The 17,485-nt window shown below is 34.5% G+C and overlaps 1 protein-coding gene across 1 annotated transcript; it reads left to right on the top strand.

Annotated features, from left to right (window-relative positions):
• The first annotated feature begins 12,285 nt into the window (after positions 1 to 12,285).
• LOC120629859 lies at positions 12,286 to 14,819 on the top strand. Its single transcript, XM_039898931.1, has 2 exons — positions 12,286 to 12,657; positions 12,760 to 14,819. The coding sequence occupies exons 1-2, from the start codon at positions 12,606 to 12,608 to the stop codon at positions 14,709 to 14,711; spliced, it is 2,004 nt and encodes a 667-aa protein (XP_039754865.1). The 5' UTR covers positions 12,286 to 12,605; the 3' UTR covers positions 14,712 to 14,819.
• Positions 14,820 to 17,485: the final 2,666 nt, after the last annotated feature.

The raw sequence follows: 17,485 nt of genomic DNA, 5'->3' as shown, positions 1-17,485 counted from the left end.
AGAGAGCTATATGCTTGGATGCATAAAAACACCCATAATTGCAATTGTATCACCCTCAGCCTATAAAGTCTCGCTGACAGACCTCCACTATCATAGCTGAAGGGGTGTTAAAGCAGAGACCCACCACGCTGCTCCATTGCGGGTTAGTGGACTTAAGGATTATTGTGATAATTCACAAATAATAAAAAAATATATATATTTCATTAACAATTACATTCATTAGTGCTTAACCTGCTCTACCAGGCAAGTTTGTGCTGAGAATTCTTCAACAGAAAAACCCAATACTTAACTACTTTTGGCCCGACCCGGGATACGGACCGACGGCTCGAAGTCGGTCTCGACGAAAGGAAAATCGAAGTCTTACCCACTAGGCTACCTCCGCTTGAAAAAAAACAAAAATATTTTTTGCTTTGAGAGCCACAGGCACTTTCTGAAATTATTTTTTACTTACTGTTGCTCGCGTTCGTCGTCGTACGTCGTCTGCGTTTATTACGGTTTTTTACAAATCCAGTTTGCCTGGTAATCCTGGTATAAAAAGTAGATTTTTTTCATTCCGTCCTTCCAAATACTCTATGCCAAAAATCAAGTCGGTCGAGCTTAGTTAGAGTGTAAAGAAGGGCAAACAAACAAACACACTGTATAAAATAAGTAAGGATGTTCAATCATATTAAAAAGATACCCAAGTGTTTTCAAACAAACAAACCGTAGATTGTACTGATTATGTAAGTATTTATATTCCAGAATAGTTTCGTAGTTACGAGAAATGCGTCTAGTTTGCGGCTAAAACAATTAACCGTTAAATGTGTACCTAAATACTTCACTAACATTTGCGGTCTGGGTTATTTTGGAAGTACCAACATTAAGGGACCCACATGTTTAAACTCTTCGACAACAGTAATTTTAGGGTGTACGTAATAAAATTTTAATGAAACCATTGAATTATGAATCAGCTTTTAATTGTTACCGGTATAATATTTATTTATTGTATATACACAAAACAGATAATAACTAAAGGCAGATCTAAATATAAGTAATAGTACAAGTTTTTTTCTAAATGTCGATATTGTTTATACTTGATCAGATTTAGGTTTAATTTTTGTACAGTGACAGTTAACTAGCGATATATTTTACCAGCATCAAAATGCGTTATAAACTTTAAAGTTTGCGTTCGAATATTTTTGACGGCAAATTTGCGCAGTGGGCAGCGATCCTACTGTCTGACTCTAAGGCTGTGGGTACGAATCCCACAACTGGAAAATGTTTGTGTGATGAAATTGAAATTTCGTCAATATCTGGGTGTATACTTATAGTATTTATGTTAATTATTCATAAAAATACAGCTACGGCTAGATGGCGATGTTTGTGTTGTCGTAGTATATTAATAATTAGTAATGCAATTATATGAGAGTTATTTTATGGAGTACAATAAAATTCGTCCATTCATTCATTCATTATAACTTCGCGCTTCATCATCACCATTATCAACCAATTACTAGCCCACTGCCAGGTGAGTCTCGTCCCAGAATGAGAAGGGTTTAGGCCGTAGTCCACCACTCTGTCTAAGTGCGGATTGGTGGACTTCACACACCATCGAGAACAGCAAGAGCAATCTCAGGCATACAGGTTTCCTCACGATCTTTTCCTTCTCCGTTAAAGCAGGTACTATTTTAAATTCCTTAAAATGCACATAATTGGAAAAAGTCAAACGTGCGTGACGAGATTCGAACTCTGTGACTCCGAGAGGTATGCCGAAGCTCTAACCACTAGGCTATCACCGCTTCACTTCGTGTATCCGATTTCCCAATGAGATTTAGAAACTTTGTATAGGTAGGTACTGTAACGCGTATGACCATTTCCCGAGAGCAAGAAGGCACTTACCAAAATATTTCAAAATAATACTTTAAGTACCTTTAATAATCTCCTAGCTTTTACAGCGTGGGCCATTTATAAATAACCTAATACATGTACGAACATCGTCAACGTTAATTTAATGGTGCATTAATACAATTTAAATAAAACCATTGACTTGTGCAATATGATCACCATTATTAAATTTTCACCCGTATACTATAAACCACGTCTGAATAACGTTTTCATAGAGTAGTAAGCTGACGAAGATACGCCTTTTGTTTGCTTTTTTTTATTCCTATAGAAGTTGGCCCTTGACTGCAATCGCTCCTGGTGGTAAGTGATGATGCAGTCTACGATGGTAGCGGGCTAACCTGTTAGGGAGTATGGTAGTCATACCCCTAATCGGTTTCAACGCACCGGAACACTAAATCAGTTAACGGCACGTCTTTAACTGTAGGTTGGTAACTAGCCACGGCCACAGCCTCCCACCAGACCAGACCAGAAAAAATTCAGAAATTATGAATTCCCAAATAGCCCCTGCCGGGTTTCGAGCCCGGGACCGTCTACTTAAATTCACAGCGCTCACCGTTGCGCCAGGGAGGTCGTGAAAAATTCTCCGCCTCTATTCGGTTTCTAGGCAGCATTGTAATGAAAAGTGGAATGGCTTGGTGGAAATCCTTTACCAGGAGGGTTGTGAGTGGATGAAGCCTTCCAGACATAAACCTATATTAGAAATTATAAACTCCCAAATCGACCCAAACCTAGCGAATTACACTTTAAAGGCTGCCTTCGTATTGCTTCATTTAATATTATTTATATACCCATACATATGTTTATATTGACATTGAATGTATTGTGGATTCGTATCTACCCATTCCTGTTATTTAGATTAAGACGTTATTGTAACAGTAATATGTTCTTAATTAATTTATCTCCGAGAAAAGCTTTGATTATCGGCTGGGACAATTCGGGAGTTGTATATTTATTTAACTCTTTATTTGTACACCACAATGAAATAAGGAAAAAAAAAACAATAGAAATACAAAGACAAAAGTAGAATACAAAAGGCGGCCTTATCGCTTAGTAGCGATCTCTGCCAGGCAATCTTTGGATTAGGACAAGATGAGAGAGAGCGGATAGGTGGTGTAAAATTATTATAAACGTACATTCAAATAGCTAAATACAAATACATAAACAAAATTGCACAATTAAGAAAAATATAATAAATAAATATAAAATAATAAACTAATATATACTCAATCAAGCATAAATACTTATGAACATATAGATAATAAAAATAAACATAATCAAGTTGTTGTATAGTTATCGCCCCACTGAAATTATTTTAGTAAGGTGGGAGGCATTCCGCGCGGCGTAGTTAGTTATCATTCTGAAGACAAAGACGTGCCGCTAAGCAATTTAGCGTTGCGGTACGCTGTCTTGTAGAAACCGATTAGGGGTAAAGGTTTAATATAAAGTTTGACGGCCGATTGGCGCAGTTTGCAGCGACACTGTTTTTTGAGCCCAAGGCCGTCGGTTTGATTCCCATGACTGGAAAGTGTTTGTGTAATGAGCATGAATGTTTTTCAGTGTTTGAGTGTTTATGTATTCTAAGTATTTATGTATATAATTAAAATTGTCATCAGGCATATTAGTACCCATAACCCAAGCTATGCTTACTTTGGGGCTAGACGGCGATGTGTGTATTGTCGCAGTATATTTATTTATTTATTTATTTTATAAATCGTCCATGTCTCTAAAAGCTTAGGCCGCTATCTAAAACTCCTTCTTTACTTACCACCAAATGAGACTGCAAGCAACCCCTAACTTGTTGTATATTACAAAAAAATTGTACGCGTCAGTCTATACAAAGGGGTTATCATATCTAAAAATAGGTAAAGCATAAACTAGAAACTATTGTTGAAAAATCGGAAAAATTAACTTTACTTTATCTTTGACATGGTGCTCACATATTCAATGCGAACCGTAGAGTCATGCGGTTCAGTGTCTCTTTTGTTGTAGGCATAATTACAATCCACCAACCCCTAATTTATATGCCAGAGTTGGTTGACATGTGTAAAATACATTCATCAATGGAAATTGACCCTTATTTGTATGTATACTTTCATCAGATTATGTAAAATTAAAATTTATTCTTGAGTGAACACGAAATGCATTTTGTGACGTAAATGTTGACATACCTTCGTACGTAAATTGTTACGTCAGAAAAAATATAAAGAGTCTATTACGGTTAGAATGTAATAGGAAATCAGGATTCTGGAAGAGGTTCCTTTTCACTCTCAGTTACCTCAAGGCAAGAATTAATAGATTGTCGATGCAAGTGTGCTCTCAACTAAACATTATTGATTGCCATTAGACAGGATTGGTGTCAAACTCGAGCCTATATACCACCACCTATTCTTGATATCTTACTTACACTAATTAATGATACCTGATACCTATTTGTTTTTATACATTACAATGATGTATCACCATCATCATCACAATACGATTGCCAGCCCACTAGAGGAACGGGTCGCCTCTTAGAATGAGAAGGGTTAAACCGTAGTCTACAGCGCTGGCGCGGCGGATTGGTTGCCTTCACACGCCTTTAAGAATATTATGGAAAACTCTCAGGTTAAAAGGTTTCCTGATTATCTTTTTCGTCACAGTTATAGCAAGTTATTTAATTGCTTATAACGCACATTAATCCGAAAACTTAGAGCTGAATGCAGGGAATTGATCTGTCCACATGGAAAGTAAGGCTGACATCTTAACCACTAGCCAATCGCCTCTTTCCGTTATGAGAATAATAACAATTAACCAATATTGTAATCATAGATTGAATTTGAAAAAAAACCCGCTAATCGTTTTTAAGGAGAAACTGTAACCGTAACATTTTAATTGACTACTCGTATTTGCAAATTTGCGAACAGATTTTGCGAAATACGAGTGCACAAATTTACTTAAAAACGATTTAAGTACGATGTACGATGATAAATATTCTTACTCTGACCAAATTGATTACAATTTGAATTTCGAACTTTTTCATCTTAAAACATCGACCAATAGGAATCCGAATTCGTGTTTTAGGAATCTGTTTCACTACATGTACGTACAGTGTACATCGATTACTAATGCATTGTGGTCAAAGAGAGAAAAAAATCACCCCACTCGAGTGAAACATTGAAACCATTTTACGTTGCTCTACCCGACCTGTCGTATTGGTTTCTGACATTTGGGTCGCATGTATAAACGTCAAAGGAAAAAGCAATGATCAATTGCGATGCGAGAGTAGAGGTTTCTGTAGAGGATTTATTTTGTTAGGGGTATTTTAATCACACTAATAATTTAAATGAAAGTTTGTAAAGATATTTAGATATAATAGTATCAGCAGAAAGTATTTTTATTAACGATTTGCTTTAAAGATATGTCTTCATTTATTTTAACTGCCTCGTTGCTCGAGTGATCTTACTCGACTGCAGGTCAAAATATCTTGGATTCGATCCCCGGGTTGTTCCTATAAATAGTATTGGTTTTTTTATCAACAATTTTTTACCAGCCTGGAGTTTGGAAATTGGTGGTAATTCACCCCCGCAACTTGGAAAAGAACGTAAAGCTTGTCCGGAGCCTGATCTTTTCCAGTTCAAATTCAAATTCAAATTCAAAATTCATTTATTTCAAGTAGGCCTAATATAAGCACTTTTGAAACGTCAAGTCTGTCTGTTTGTAGTGATTCTACCACCGGTTCGGAAGGCAGATTCTACCGAGAAGAAGCCGGCAAGAAACTCAGCAGTTGCTCTTTTCCAACATCAACAATTTACATTTTGCATTTTAACATTCATTTTTCTATCTTGTGAGAGCTGAAAGCGGAGCCGGATGCTTCCAAGCAACCTTGTCATTAAAAAATTCATCAATTGTATAGTAACCTCGCTGTAATAAATGTGTTTTAACAAATTCTTTAAACTTGTGCATTGGCAGGTCCAAAATCACCTTAGGAATCATATTATAAAAGCGTATACTCAATCCCACAAATGATCCCTGTACCTTACGCAGACGATATGCAGATGACACTAATTTATGACCATTTCTTGTAAGTCGACTGTTTATGTCCACTTTTTGTTTATAAAGACTAATATGTTGTCTTACAAATACTATATTGTTATAAATATATTGTGAAGCTACAGTAAGTATGCCTATTTCTTTAAACTTCTCACGGAGGGATTCGCGTTATTTAAGTTTATATATTGACCGTACAGCTCTTTTCTGCAATATAAATATAGTTTCGATATCAGCTGCTTTACCCCATAACAAGATTCCATAGGACATAACACTATGAAAGTACGCAAAATAAACTAGCCTAGCTATTTCAACGTCAGTAATCTGTCTAATTTTTCTGACTGCGCAGGCAGCCGAGCTTAGTTTACCCGCTAGTGAATCTATATGGGCACCCCACTGTAGCTTATTATCCAAGGTCACGCCCAGAAAAACTGTGGAAGTCTCTATTCTTAGTGATTCACCATTTATCATTATATTTTTATCAATTTTCTTTACATTTGGTAAGATAAATTCGACACACTTTGTTTTTTTTGCATTTAAAAGTAAGTTGTTAACTGTAAACCAGTGCGACACATGCGACATAACACGGTTTACTTCGTCAGAGTTATCTTTACTCCTATCAGTCTTAAAAATTTGAGATGTATCATCTGCAAACAATACAATGTCGCATGTTCCACTGACATGGTACGGTAGATCATTTATATACACTAAAAATAGAAAAGGACCCAAAATCGAGCCTTGTGGGACACCCATTGAGGTATTTGAACCCTGAGACTTTGCATCATTTATGCAAACTCTTTGGGTTCTATTGCTGAGATAAGAGGCAACCAAATTTAGTGCAACGTTTTGGATACCATAGTGGCTTAGCTTAAGAAGCAAGGTTTTATGATCAACACAATCGAAAGCTTTAGATAGATCACAAAAAACACCCATGGCGTTCTGTGAACATTCCCAGGCATCATAAACATGTTTTATAAGTTTAGCGCCTGCGTCCGTTGTGCTACGACCTTTAGTGAAGCCATACTGCTCAGGGTGTAGTAAGTTATTTACATTAAAATGATATAGGAGTTGATTTAATATAATTTTTTCAAATATCTTACTAAGAGCTGGTAAGATTGAGATAGGTCTGTAATTGTTTATATCATTTTTATTACCAGATTTAAATAGAGGAATGAGTTTACTATGTTTCATTAGGTTCGGGAAAGTACCTAAATCAACACATTCATTGAAAATTATGGCTAAAAGAGGAGCAATGACGTCAATAATTTGAGATATTACCTTTACCGACATTCCCCATATATCACCTGTTTTCTTTAATTTTAACAACTTGAAGTTTTTACTGATATCCGATGCATCTATATGTTTGAAATGAAATAAAACTTTGCACTCATTAATGTTGCCTCTTAATAAATTCTGAGCTGCAGTAGGTGAGGAATTTAGTGAATCTGTTAACAAAATAGGAACATTCTGAAAAAAGTTTTCAAAAGTACTAGCAACTTCAAGTTCAGTTGTATTAGCTGTTCCAACTGACCATAAGAATGAGGGAATAATGTTTTATTTTTATTTCACTACAAGTAAGCCCTTGACTGCAATCTCACCTAGTAGTAATTGATGATACGGTCGTCTAAGATGCTAGCGGGCTAACCTGTTAGGGAGTATGGTAGTGATACCCCTAATCGGTTGCTACATGTCATCACACCGAAACACTAAAACGCTTAGCGGTACGTCTTTGTCGGTAAGGTGGTAACTAGCCACAGCCAAAGCCACCAGACAAAATTGATTGCGAAAACACTTAAGCACTATAGTAGCTGTGGAATTGTGGAATGCGCTTCCATTGAGCATACGACGATCCAAATCACTGGCGATATTTAAAAGAGCAGTTAAGGCCCATTATATTGTTAACGACTTTTAATAGTATGTATATACTTACTCATTTATTGTATGTTAAAGTATTTAATTATGTAAGTGTTGTTATTATATATATTAGTTTATTTTTGTATTTATTTATTTATTATATTATTTACTTTTTATCTATTTGTGCACACTAGTTTATGTATTAGCATGTAGTTATTTGCATGTATGTATTTTAATATTTGTACCACCAGCAGTCTATTCTCCTCTTCTTTTTTTTTTCCTAATTCTAAGGTTGCCTGGCAGAGATCGCTATTAAGCGATAAGGCCGCCTTTTGTATTACTACTTCTTTCGATGTTTCTGTTTTTGTTATATTTTAAATATGTTAATGTTGTGGTATACAAATAAAGAGTTTATATATATATATATATCTTCAGTCCCTTTAGAAAAATAAATAATGTGTCGTAAGTGAAATGTACTTAATAACGGAGTTTTTATTTAATTATTATTGTATTTTTAAGTTTACTTACTTGAAATTAAGAATAATTATGAAATTACGTAAATGTATGAAGATATAAGAGTGAAATGTAGTCTAGCAAATGTGTACAATACACAGGGCACAAAATCGTAAACAAAGTGTGTATTGTGTAGGCAAAAAAATATCGTCATAAATAATTTCTTATTATTGGTGACGCCATTCCATTCGCGGTTTAGAATTTTGCTCGAGGGAACCTTAACAAAAACATCACGCGTAGAACCCGCAAACCTATAGAGAATTGAAGAGTGGCAAATGATACCATTAACCAGTAATAAGCCGCTGGGAATCCGAGAGTGCAAAAGATTAGTGTGTATCACATTGATAGACATATCACAACCACTGTAATCTTTAGTATATACCTGAATTTAGGAAATAGGTCCAATTATTTTCGAAGTTATGTGCGTTTTTATTAAAGTAATTAAAATATCACGTGCTTTAACGGTGAAGGAAACATTATAAGAAAACCTGCATGCCTGAGAGTTCACCATAGGCGTGTGAAGTCTACCAATCCGCACTTGGCCAGCGGAAGCTACGGTCTAAACTTTTCTCATTATTAGTGACCCGTGCTCTGTAGTAAGCCCGTATAGGGTTTATAATTCTTATGATGATGGTAATTTATAATCCTGATTAATGATAATTTTTTTTTTGGCTATCAAAATAAAACCGTTATTAAAGTCTATATTTAAAAAATAACTGAGAAAATAAATAAAAAGAGATTTTCTCACGTAAAATAAAGTTAGTAAAGTAACAAAAATATTGTTGACTTTATAAGACAGATAAGAAGATATTAACTTAACACAAAACGCTTTTTAGTTAATGTAAAGTTAAAACTAGTAAAATTTTAAAATGTTCGCCGTAGTAAAAAAGCATGTTCTTAATTCAATTTGTATTACCACCAATTCAGCTTTGCTCAGGTCAAGGATCAACTTAACAACCGATGTAAATCCATTAATTTCCCTATATAAATATAATTTTCAAAAACGATAAATAATTAAAAAATACACATAATTCGTTTTACATATTCGACTAACCCACTCGAGGTTTCCTCACACCATATTAAACAAATGCATCACACAAACATTTGGTAGAGTCATAAAAATATAAAAGCGGTAATATGACATGATTAACGTAAATTGTCGGTTATGGATACGGGCATTATCGAAAATATACGATTCGTACATGGACAAGCTCTTATTGAGACATTATAATAAATCTTCATTTTGTGTAGTAATTTGGTTATTTGTGATATGCATCCCTGTGGATACAATTTATTTCGCGAACTGTTTTTCTTGATTCGTGCTGCTTACGTATTAACTTAGTAAAGTAATTTTAAAATTATAGTGATCACTAAATTTGTATGTATTATAATATTGTTTTCTTTTGAATATAAGTTTTCTATAATCCTTACTTAATATAATAAATGTAATACTAATAATGCCAAAGTGCGCTTGTTTGTTTGTCCTTCCTTCATGCCCTAAGTAAGCGACCAATCAAATTGAATTTTGGCATAATGTTAGTTGAAACGACGGAGGGTAATGTAAGTTTCAATTTATTCAGGAAAACAACAAGTTCCTAAGGAATTAACGTTATAAACGCGAAAGAAGAACGCGGGCGCTAATATGTAGGTTTTTATTATAAAGAAAAATATTTTTTACTATATACTTACGTATATGCTAGGTACATACAAGAATAGTGCCAACATTTTTTTTATATTCTACGACAATACACACATCGCCATCTAGCCCCAAAGTAAGCATAGCTTGTGTTATAGGTACTAAGATGCCTGATGAATATTTTTATGAATTATATACATAAACACTCAGACACTGAAACACATTCATGCTCATAACACAACCATTTTCCAGTAGTGGGAATCGAACCCACGGCCTTGGGCTCAGAAAGCAGGGTCGCTGCAAACTGCGCCAATCGGCCGTCGAATTGAGGGAGACAAGCTAACTTTTATAACATATTCAGGAAACCAGAATGTTGTCATTGAATCAACCGAAGTCAGAATTTCCAAGCAATATTATTCTTTACAACTATGAAAATGTACGTGGATAAAGCTCTCCCTCGGTAAAATAATATTACTATAAAGTAAAACTGTTATTTTTCTCCCACAGTAAATACAATACAAAATACTTAGCTCAGATTAGCTGACTAAAGGAATAAGATTACTAGCGATGATACAAATCTGTTTACCCGATATAGGGGACGAAATATGAAACAATATTTGCGTCAGAATTTCGAAAATAAATAGCCAGTTCCATTATTATTACAAAACATTAGTACTGGTATATAAATAGGGGACAGTATTAGAGTTAAATCTATTATAATCCTACTTTTATCCTGCCGCTATTTGAAACCAGCCGATTCGCCGATAATTCTCTCAAAACTTCTATTTTAGAGTAACTACTTATGTCTCGATTAATATGAAGTAATATTATAGATTCTCAGCAGATGACTGAGATCTCTCGCAGCTCATCCAGTGAGGTATAACGGACATTCATAGCATAATACAAATAATATATTATTAAAAATATTACTTTTTATAGTAAACAACCGATCTTATTATATTCTCATAGATTGTATTGCGTGAGCTCGTAACAAACTCATATCATAATTTCTTAAAATAGTTCAACGGCTGCATACAAAAATAATATTTTGAGATTTGTCGACATTTCGACCCAGTTGCATGGATCGTGGTCACGACAGGACTGCGGAGATACGAGAAGTCAAGTTGGATGTCACGAGCAGAATTCGACTTCCCACTTTCAATACGCAAAAAACGCGAAAGTGGTATGTACCCATTGAACCATATTTAAGAAAAGTTGATAAACCACGAAAATCTTAGTTTAAATCACAGTATTGTATTTAAATATGTGCAAGAAACTCTTCTTCTTCTTTAAGTGACTCTGTTAGGCGGCGCAATCTGGCAACCTGAACCTTGGACAGCTCTGAAAAATGAACGGGTCATCTTCACATCAACCCATTAACGGCCCATTACAGAGCACGGGTCCCCTCCCACAACGAGATGGGGTTAAGGCCGTAGTCCACCATGTTGGCCCAGTGCAGATTGGTGTACTCCATACACCATTGAGAACATTATGTAGAACTCTCAGGCATGCAGGTTTCCTGACGATGTTTTCCTTCACCGTTGAAGCAAGTGATATTTTAATTACTTTAATGAATGGGTGCTTTGATTAAACCATTGTCGCTGGTTCTTCGGCCCGGATGTTCTTCTCAAACCCACACCCCTTTTGCTTAGTATTTTGGTCAATCAGTTTTTGGAAATAAAACCTGGTGCCACTGAGGCTTAGAGACCCAGATATTCTGAAAGAATTTGGATGTTTGTTACTCAGTTGTATACGAAAATATACTCACACAATTGAACGAATTTTAATAAAATTTGGCACTCAAATATACTAGATCCTGAAGTCGTAGGATTCTTTATCATAGAGATACTTATTTCCGGAGGGTGAAATATGGAAAAATAAAAAAAAAAGTACCTATGCAGTTTTCAATGCTGATATATATAACCTCAAAACTAATAATAACTAATCAACTGTACTGAATTTGGAGCTAGTTACTAATAAAAAATATCAATTCAAAGGGTTTACAACTTAGCTCAATTGTTATGCGTTTATAAAATAAGTTTAAAATCAACTTGTTTATTAGGCATATTCATCTAGACAAACAGCTAAACAAACTGTTTTATACAAACAAAGTCGAGTGTATCATCTAGTGGCGTTTATAAGCAAGGTACGGTGCTAGTAACAGCTAAGCTTAAGCCGGTTACGTCCCACCCTATTTTCTGATGGAGATTTATGTCAGGGGATCAAAAGTTTGCAACCCCGCTCACTATATCAACATTTCGTACAAATAGATTCACTAGCTACAAACTCGCGGGATAACCACGTGACTACGGCTACAAAATGAATTTTTAATAATCTGAATCCCTCGTTTTTATATTTGAGGCCATGAGAGCCAGAGTGGCCTAACTGTCATTTTTTCAATACTGATTTTAATTCAAAAAACTGCTCTAAACGGCAAAAGTCATAGCGCCACAGTGGCCTAAAATTAGTTCAATATTGTTTTCATAGATGGAATTAGTATTACTACCACAGCCTATCAGAAATTTTAAAAGTTTGGTAGCGCTATAGTGGCCTAAATGAGTTAGGCCATTTTTGCACTATGGCAATACTAATTAAATTGACATTTCTTTGACGTTAGGCCAAACTGTCATAGTTTGCCGCGTGATTGTTTTTAATGTTGAACGAAGGTTTTTCTTGCAATTAATGGCTTAAAATGGATAACATGGAAGCTGGAACCTCTAGTAACATAGAAAACACAATGCAAGGTAAGCAAAACATGATTTTGATAAGAAAAATTGTCAGTCAATTGAGTGTTGTAACTAATTTTGTCAGTCTACTATTTCGTAAGCAAATTACTTTACTTTCAGATATCTTCGGAGTGGATGAGGAAGACCCATATCAAGATTCAGGCTCTGAGTATTTACCATCCAGATCGCCATCGCCAACTCCCTTGGATCTAATTGATATTTTAGAAGATAACCACTCTCAAAACAACCAAGACCCTCAAAACGACCAAGAGCAACGGAAGCCAAGAAAGCGAGTTCGACAGCCACATAAGTGGAAAAAGAATATACGCAAGGCAAAACGCGCGAGAGGTGAGGAATATGTGAATGCAAAAGGCAAAACTGTACCTTCGAAAAATATAAACACAGATATACCATGTAGATGTGGACTAAAATGCCACGATAAAGTTGGTGCTGCACAGCAAAAAGCACTCTTCGATAGGTTTTATGCCATGGAAAGTTTTACTTTGCAGTCATCTTACTTATTTTCATTGGTAAAAGTGTTACCTAAAAAAAGATGCTCTTTTCTCACTGATCGCCGACAAACTGAGTCTAGACGCTCCAATACCCGAGTATATACTATTCCAAATTCCGATGGTTTGTATACTACGGTATGTAAAGAATTCTTTAAAAAAGTTTTTGCAGTATCTGATGGAAGAATATCCAGAGTTTTAAAAACAAAATTGTCCATTCCTACACCACCTATTGATAGAAGAGGAAAGCATGTTCCTGTCAATAAGACATCTGAAGAAAAAGTTCAAAAAGTAAAAACATTTATTGATAAATTTCCTAAGTATGAATCACACTACACACTACACAAGAGTATGAACAGAAGGTTCTTAGCTCCAGATCTAAGTTTACCAAAAATGTATTCCATGTACTGTGATAATATTTCTGAGTCAGAAAAGGTATCCGATTTTATGTTCCGGAAAATATTTAATGAACAATTTAATTTATCATTCCATGCACCTGTATCCGATTCATGCAAGAAATGTGACAATTTGAAGATTAAGATAGATGCAGCTCATTCACTAGAAGAAAAGTACCAGCTTGAGTTACAAAAAAAGTTACACCTCTCAAAAGCTGACAGTGCGAAAGATAATTACAAGAAAGATAAAAACCTTGCTAAAGAAGACTTAGATGTCACTGTCATTGTATTCGACCTAATGAAAACATTGCCTACTCCAGTAGTGTCAACGGGAGTGTGTTATTATAAAAGGCAGCTGTGGACGTATGTACTAGGTATACATGATGCTGCAAATGACAACGCAACAATGTGTGTATGGGATGAGACTGTAGCCTCTAGAGGACCACAGGAGATAGGCTCTTGTTTATTGCGATACATTAAAGAAAATGTTAAGACCAAAAGGTTAATTTTATATTCTGACCAATGTGGTGGCCAAAATCGCAATATAAAAATGGCCACTCTTTGTCAATATATTATTAGTCATCCAGACTATGTTGTGGAAAATATTGACCATAAATTTTTTGTAAGCGGTCATTCTTATTTGGCGTGTGATCAGGACTTTGGCTTAATAGAAAAAAAGAAAAAATATTTTCAGAATATTTTCGTACCTGATGATTGGATTGAAGTAATAAAGACTGCAAGAAAGAAAAAACCCTTTCAAATTATAAAAATGGCCAAAGAAGATTTCTATTCAACCAAAAAATTGGAGAATAATATAACCAATCGAAAAGTCACTGCAGAGAAATCAAAAGTAAAGTGGCTAAATATTCAGTGGCTCCTGTACCACAAGAACTACCCATTCACAATATTTTTTAAATATTCAAATAATGAAGAGGTCCTGTTTGAAAGTGTGGACTTGAAAAAAAGAAATTCTATTGCCATAGCTAATTTACAGCTTGATCTTTTGTATCCATTGGGTAGACAAATAAGTGTGGAGAAAAAAAAGGATTTGGTGGAACTTCTTCAATACATTCCCCCGGTACTTCATGATTTTTATAATAATATTAAGGATAGTGCTTCGGTAGGTAATGATTTGCATGTGGAAGATGAAGTAATAGATAGTGATTGATGCTTATAAGGAAGGTTTATTAATGTAAGGATACTTTTATTATAATAAATACTTTGGACTAACTGCTTATTTTTTTAAATTAATCTTAAACCCCAAATGCCAGAGTGGCCTATCTATAAAAAATAATAATAATAATGGTACCTAGGATTGACATAGGTCCTAAAAAACAAAGAATATAACATATGAAGAGACTTAGGCAATAAAAAACAATAAAATATAAATATTTTCTAAAGTTACAATTATTTGAAATATGGGCTTCTCTTTTTTCCTTACTACTGAAAACTATTGTTTAAGTAGTTAGGCCACTCTGGCTCTCATGGCCTCATTTATCATGATAATAATTTAGTGCTTTAATGTCTTACGGTATTACATTTTTATATGACCCATTTTATGACCGTTCCTGGCTTAGTACCTTGAGAATAAAGAATATCTCAATTGGCTTAGAAATAGCCTGGTGTGAGAATTATGCTAGTAGATATGTTAATACTATATGTGTATGTATGTGTATTTATGTATATATATTTATATATATTATTACATTTATTATTTTATTGCACTGTTTTTGTATTTTTTTGTGTTTTTGTGTGTAAATCTATGTAATTATATGATTACAATTGCGATTTCCCGTCTCTCATTGCCTTATGTCATTAGTTAATGTAGCCTGGAAGAGATCACTTTTAGTGATAAGGCCGTCTTTTGCACATAATTATCTTAATCTAAGTGTTCTTGTGTGTATTTCATATATTATGCAATAAAGTTTTATAAATAAATAAAAAATAAATATGCTACGTGCATAAACACTATCAAGCGTTCAAATACGAAGTCGTGAAGACACCCCTTAAAATCAAGGCCAATGCAGCGTCCGAATTGCGACAAGGTGGTGATATAATTTGTGCCCATGCTGCCAATGACAAGACCGTCTGTTTGTTTGTTCAATGCAAGATGTTTGTGAGTGGTCGCATGTAAGACGAAAATTTAGTAAGTAAGACACCGCAGTATGGCCTCACTGACCATCAGGTAAGATTGCAAGTGAAGCGATAAATTGACAATTAATTAAATTAAATAACTACTTATGACTGGAGTTAATTACCTGAAATGAACCTTAAAAACATTATTTGTAAACAAACCTTGATATAGCGTAAAATTCAACCACAGAATTAGGAACATATAGACCGTGAACCGTGTACACAACTAATATTAAAACATTAAAACATCACTTTTGTAGTGTTTCTCGAACAGGCTAGGCGGTTAGTCACGTCATTCCATTTAGCAGTTGGCAGTAATAATTTTACATCTAATGTTCTAAACCTTTACTATAAAATGGGTAAAGCTTGTGAGCTAGCAAAATTCCGCAGATGTAAAGTGAGACATTTTCACTGTTTTTAGACGCAATGTATGAGGATTCTATATGTTCTGAAATCTGTGTATTACACTTCAAAACTGTATACATTATACTAAATTCAAATTGGGTAAATTTTACTCTTTAATAACAACCCATTTAGTTACGAACCTCCATAATGCTTTTTAGGGTGCCAAATAATATACTTAATGTGATACTTTTACGGTCAGTATCAAAGTTAATAAATAAAAAAGCTGTAATAAGTCCCATTATGGGGACGTAACGTTAGTATATTTTCCTTAGCGGTGATAACGCTGGTAATTCATTGTGTCATTAAAGATTTAATTTTAACGATACGCCATGTGGTCATTGTAACTTTACTGATCACAATTTAGAAAGATATAAGAGTGTTTTACGTGACTATGAAAGCAAAATATTTATTTCAAAGTCAAAGTCAAATATTTCTTTATACAAATAGGCACATATATGGCACTTTTGATGCGTACATTACTTGTAAAATAAAACATAGAAGTGAAATGATGGCGATGACTAAATTCGTCAACTTAATATTAAAGCTACGAGGGATCCAAACGCGCCCTGGTCTATGAAGAAGCCCACAACAAACTTAGCCAGTTGTTTTTATCACCATATCACATTGTCACTTAAAACTATTACAGAAGCAATCTGGTTAGAACAATAATTTACAACCAAGCATTTTTATCGCGAACGTATTCCTTAATACTATAATACGACTTTTTCATTCTTCAATAGCCTATAACAGTCCACTGCTGGGCTAAAAGCTTCTTCCAACTGAAGGATTTGCCTATACTCATCATGTTGGGCCGATGTGTTTGTATGTAGTAGTAATACACAGGAAATACTGTTGCCAGTTCGTCTATCATAAATTCGCGTATATGCTCCCAGCAAAACTAACTGCGAGATGAACCATGACTGTGACTAAAAGATCCCCAAGTATTTATTTTTCCTCTGTGTATTTATTTATACTGGCACTATTTAATGATTGGGGTGTTTTGGTTCCGAATCTAAGCCATAGTCCCCTACCCTTCTCTTACCACATCGACATTATTAGCTGTTCGTTATTTGAGTGAACAGTGATTTTGTTGATTAACACAGTGATTTTGACAAATTTGTCAAAAATTGTAGAAAACGCAACCAAATTTTTAGATATTTAATATCTCTGATATCAAACTAAGTAATATTACAAAACTTTACATTCGCCATATAACATTAGGTAAAATGTCCTAGGATCCAATTACTTATAACATGTTATAAAACAATGTTAAGCAAGTTTTCATAAGCATTGCCTGGGAGCATTGAAACCATTTAAGAACTCTCAACAATATTTAGTTTGGACAAGATGTTAATAAATCTTTAATAATGTTTTATAACATTTTTTAGACACCTTAATTGTTTT

The sequence above is a fragment of the Pararge aegeria genome, chromosome 15 (genome assembly GCF_905163445.1).
Source record: "Pararge aegeria chromosome 15, ilParAegt1.1, whole genome shotgun sequence".
Classification (NCBI taxonomy): Eukaryota; Metazoa; Arthropoda; class Insecta; order Lepidoptera; family Nymphalidae; genus Pararge; species Pararge aegeria.
This window is presented reverse-complemented; position numbering and strand designations above follow the sequence as displayed.